General features: G+C 50.4%; 1 protein-coding gene across 1 annotated transcript; it reads right to left on the bottom strand.

The window, feature by feature from the left end:
* Positions 1-289: 289 nt before the first annotated feature.
* Positions 290-2971, bottom strand: LOC147119477 (uncharacterized). The gene has a single exon (XM_085985018.1). The coding sequence runs from the start codon at positions 1762-1764 to the stop codon at positions 337-339; it is 1428 nt and encodes a 475-aa protein (XP_085841144.1). The 5' UTR covers positions 1765-2971; the 3' UTR covers positions 290-336.
* Between the last annotated feature and the right edge of the window lie 1287 nt (positions 2972-4258).

Below are 4258 nucleotides of genomic sequence, written 5' to 3'. Positions count from 1 at the left end.
TGGCGGTCTTCAGGCCTGATAGGGAGTTGGTGGTATGCCGACTTCAGGTCAATGGTAGAGAATACCCGGTACTGTGCAATCTGATTGACCATATCAGATATGCGGGGAAGGGGGTATGCGTCTAATTGGGTATACCTATTGATTGTTTGACTGTAGTCAATGACCAGGCGCTGTTTCTCGCCGGTCTTCACGACCACTACTTGGGCTCGCCATGGGCTGGTGCTGCCCTCGATAATCCCCTCCCGCAGGAGTCTCTCTACTATTTTAATGAAGCTTCTATCCCCGGCACTGTACCACCTGCTTTTTGTTGCGATGGGCTTGCAGTCGTGGGCGAGATTAGCAAACAACGGGGGGGGGGCTGACTTTCAGGGTGGATAGGCTGCATATTGTGCACGGCGGTTGTTTTAAATTTTGCCGGCTGCAGACTGTAAGTGGGGGCAGGGGCCCGCCATACGCCATCATGACACTCTCTAGGTGGCACTGGAAATCCAGTCCCAGTAGCACAGCAGCGCAGAGCTGTGGCAGGACAAGGAGTTTAAAGTCTTTGTACTCTGTGCCCATTACTGTCAGGGTCGCTACACAGTAGCCGCCAACGTCCGCCGTATGGGACTTGGAGGCCATAGAGACCCGGTGGCGCGTGGGCATGACTGATAGGGAGTAGCGTCGCACCGTGTTGGGGTGGATAAAGCTCTCCGTGCTCCCGCAGTCAAATAGGCAGTTTGTTGCGTGACCGTTTACCTTGATGTCCATCGTGGACCTGGCCAGTTGGTGAGGCCTGGATTGGTCCAGGATGATGGAGGCCATCGTTGAGGTCGGTGGGTCGCTGTTGTACTCGCACGAGGCAGTGGGGGAGTCAGGGGCCTGGTCCCAAAGTGACGTCCAAGATGGCGGCCCGCACGGCTCACACGCGGCTGGTGGTGTCCAAGATGGCGACCTGCACGGCTCACACGCGGCGCTGCTGGAGTTGGTCGGTTTCGCCCTGCACACTTTGGCATAGTGCCCCTTCTTTCCGCATTTGGAGCAGATCGCGTCCTTCGCTGGGCAGTGTTGTCTGGGGTGCTTGGCCTGGCCACAGAAATAGCACTTTGAGCCTCTGGACATCGCAGCTGTAGTTGGGCTGCAGGTGGGCCGTGGCGGTGGTGGCGTGGCACAGGCCTGTGGCCTTACCGTGTCCCAAGATGGTGGCCCCCGTGACATCCACGGGGCGGGGAGGGCCGTATGGTCGGGGGGGTAGGCATCCATGTTTCGGAGGGCCACGTCCAGCGAGTTAGCAAGGGCCACAGCCTTCTGCAGGTTGAGCCCACTTTGCTCTAGCAGTCTCTGTCGAGTGTAGCTGGACCTGATGCCAGCGACGTAGGCATCTCTGATTAGGTCATCAGTATTTTCCGCGGCCGTCACCGATTTGCACTTGCAGTCCCGGCCGAGTACTCTCAGTGCCCGTAGGTATTCGTCACCTGATTCCCCGGGTCGCTGTTTGCGGGTAGCCAGGAGGTGTCTAGCGTAGACCTCGTTGACTGGCTTAGTATATTGTTCTTTTAGTATCGTGATAGCGGCCGTGTAGCATACAGCGTCTCGGATAATCGAATATACTTGGTGGCTCACCCGTGAGTTCAGTACTAGCAGTTTGTCGGCTTCGGTCCTGACGGTAGTGCTGGAGGCCTGCAGGAATGCTTCGAAGCAGCTCAGCCAGTGCTCGAAGTTATTTGATGCATCCGCCATTTGAGGGTCCAGTTCCAGGCGTTCCGGTTTCAGGATTTGCTCCATTTCAAAACCTTTTGTTAATAAAATTGATGCGCCATCAATAACTCCAGAAGACTAAGAGTTAAACTTATAACAAGTAGGCTTTTATTAACAAAAGAATATGAGCATGCCTCTGCTGGTAGACCGATCCTTAAAGCCAGGGGGACTGGAGGTCAATCACCTTTATACCTGGGCTTAGGGGTGGAGCCAGGGGCGGAGCCAGCTGAGGCATGCCCAGACATGTTCTGTGCAGGCAGATTAGTGGTTTACCACAACAAGGAAATGGCAGACTAACTAAATGCATACTTTGGTTCTGTCTTCACAAAGGAGGACACAAATAACTTCCCAGAGATGCCGGGGAACATAGGGTCGGATGAAAGCGAGGAACTGAAAGAAATCAGTATTTGTAGGAAAATGGTGTTAGGAAAATTGATGGGACTGAAGGCCGATAAATCCCCAGGGCCTGATGATCTACATCCCAGGGTACTTAAGGAAGTGGCCCAAGAGATAGTAGATGCATTACTGATCATCTTCCAGAGCTCGATAGACTCTGGAACGGTACCCATGGATTGGAGGGTAGCTAATGTTACCCCACTATTCAAAAAAGGTGGTAAAGAAAAAGCAGGGAATTATAGACCAGTAAGCCTGACATCGGTAGTGGGGAAAATGCTAGAGTCTATTATAAAAGATGTAATAGCAGAGCACTTGGAAAGCAGTGACAGGATCGGACAAAGTCAACATGGATTTACAAAAGGTAAATCATGCTTGACTAATCTACTGGAATTTTTTGAGGATGTAACTGGTAAAATAGATAAGGGAGAACCAGTGGATGTGGTGTATTTGGACTTTCAGAAGGCTTTCGATAAGGTCCCACACAAGAGATTAGCGTGCAAAATTAAGGCACGTGGGATTGGGGGCAAGGTATTGACTTGGATAGAGAACTGGTTGGCGGACAGAAAGCAAAGAGTTGGAATAAACGGGTCGTTTTCCGAGTGGTAGGCAGTGACTAGTGGGGTACCGCAAGGATCGGTCCTCGGACCCCAGCTGTTCACAATATATATTAATGATCTGGACGAGGGAATTGGATGTAATATCTCCAGATTTGCAGATGACACAAAGCTGGGCGGGAGGGTAAGCTGCGAGGAGGATGTCGGGAAACTCCAGTACGATTTGGACAGGTTGGGTGATTGGGCAGAAACATGGCAAATGCACTATAATGTGGATAAATGTGAGGTTATCCACTTTGGTGGCAAAAACAGGAAGGCAGATTATTATTTGAATGGCAATAGGTTGGGAGAAGGGGAAGTGCAAAGAGACCTGGGGGCCCTTGTGCACCAGTCGCTGAAGGTAAGCATGCAGGTGCAGCAGGCGGTTAAGAAGGCAAATGGTATGTTGGCCTTCGTAGCAAGGGGGTTCGAGTACAGGAACAAGGATGTCTTGCTACAGTTGTACAGGGCCTTGGTGAGACCGCACCTTGAGTATTGTGTGCAGTTTTGGTCACCTTACCTGAGGAAGGATGTTCTTGCCATGGAGGGAGTGCAGCGAAGATTCACCAGGCTGATACCTGGGATGGCAGGAATGACGTATGAGGAGAGATTGTGTCGATTGGGCTTATACTCACTGGAGTTTAGAAGATTGAGAGGGGATCTCATCGAAACCTATAAAATTCTGTCAGGTCTGGACAGACTAGATGCAGGATGGATGTTTCTGATGGCCGGGGAGTCCAGAACCAGGGGTCATAGTCTAAGGATAAGGGGTAAGCCATTTAGGACTGAAATGAGGAGGATTTTCTTCACCCAGAGAGTGGTGAACCTGTGGAATTCTCTGCCACAGAGGGCGGTGGAGGCCAGTTCATTAAATATACTCAAGAAAGAGTTGGATATATTTCTTGAGGCTAAAGGGATCAAGGGATATGGGGAAAAGGCAGGGACAGGGTACTGAATTTGGATGATCAGCCATGATCACATTGAATAGCGGAGCAGGCTCGAAGGGCTGAATGGCCTACTCCTGCTCCTATCTTCTATGTTTCTCTGTTTCTATGTTTCTTTTAATCGTCCAGGTATGACGTCATCATCGTTTTTTTTCTTACAGGTCACCGTCAGTGCCTGAATGGAGTGCCAGTCTAAACGTATCTCTCTGATCCATTCATGTCCCAACAACGGTGGACCACCATCTTGCAGAACGTATAAATACAACTTCTGTATTTCCTTGCCATTGTATACAACAGGCACCCTTATTTTCCCTCTGGAGTATACTTTCTGCCCCGTATATGTCTTCAAGATAATGGATGTGTCTTTCAAAGGTATATGCGGAAATAGCCGCTCGTAATCCCGTCGACTCATGACGGTCAGAGCTGATCCTGTATCTAGCTCCATTTTGACTGGGGACCCGCTATCATGAGGGTAACCCAAATGGTCTGGTAATCTTCTTTGGCAATTACATTATGTAATTTGAGACAGCTTAGTCTCTTGTTTCCGGAGTCGCTATCGCTCTTCTGGTCTTTGAAGCTACTGTCCAT

Source organism: Somniosus microcephalus, chromosome 4 (genome assembly GCF_052327205.1).
Source record: "Somniosus microcephalus isolate GS21.2 chromosome 4, FLI_Smic_1.0, whole genome shotgun sequence".
Taxonomy (NCBI): Eukaryota; Metazoa; Chordata; class Chondrichthyes; order Squaliformes; family Somniosidae; genus Somniosus; species Somniosus microcephalus.
The sequence above is the reverse complement of the archived record's forward strand: the minus strand, read 5'-3'. Positions and strand labels throughout refer to the sequence as shown.

Excerpts from the sequence above, each read along its gene's own strand:
- LOC147119477 (XM_085985018.1), bottom strand. The coding sequence starts at position 1,764 with ATGGAGCAAATCCTGAAACCGGAACGCCTGGAACTGGACCCTCAAATG.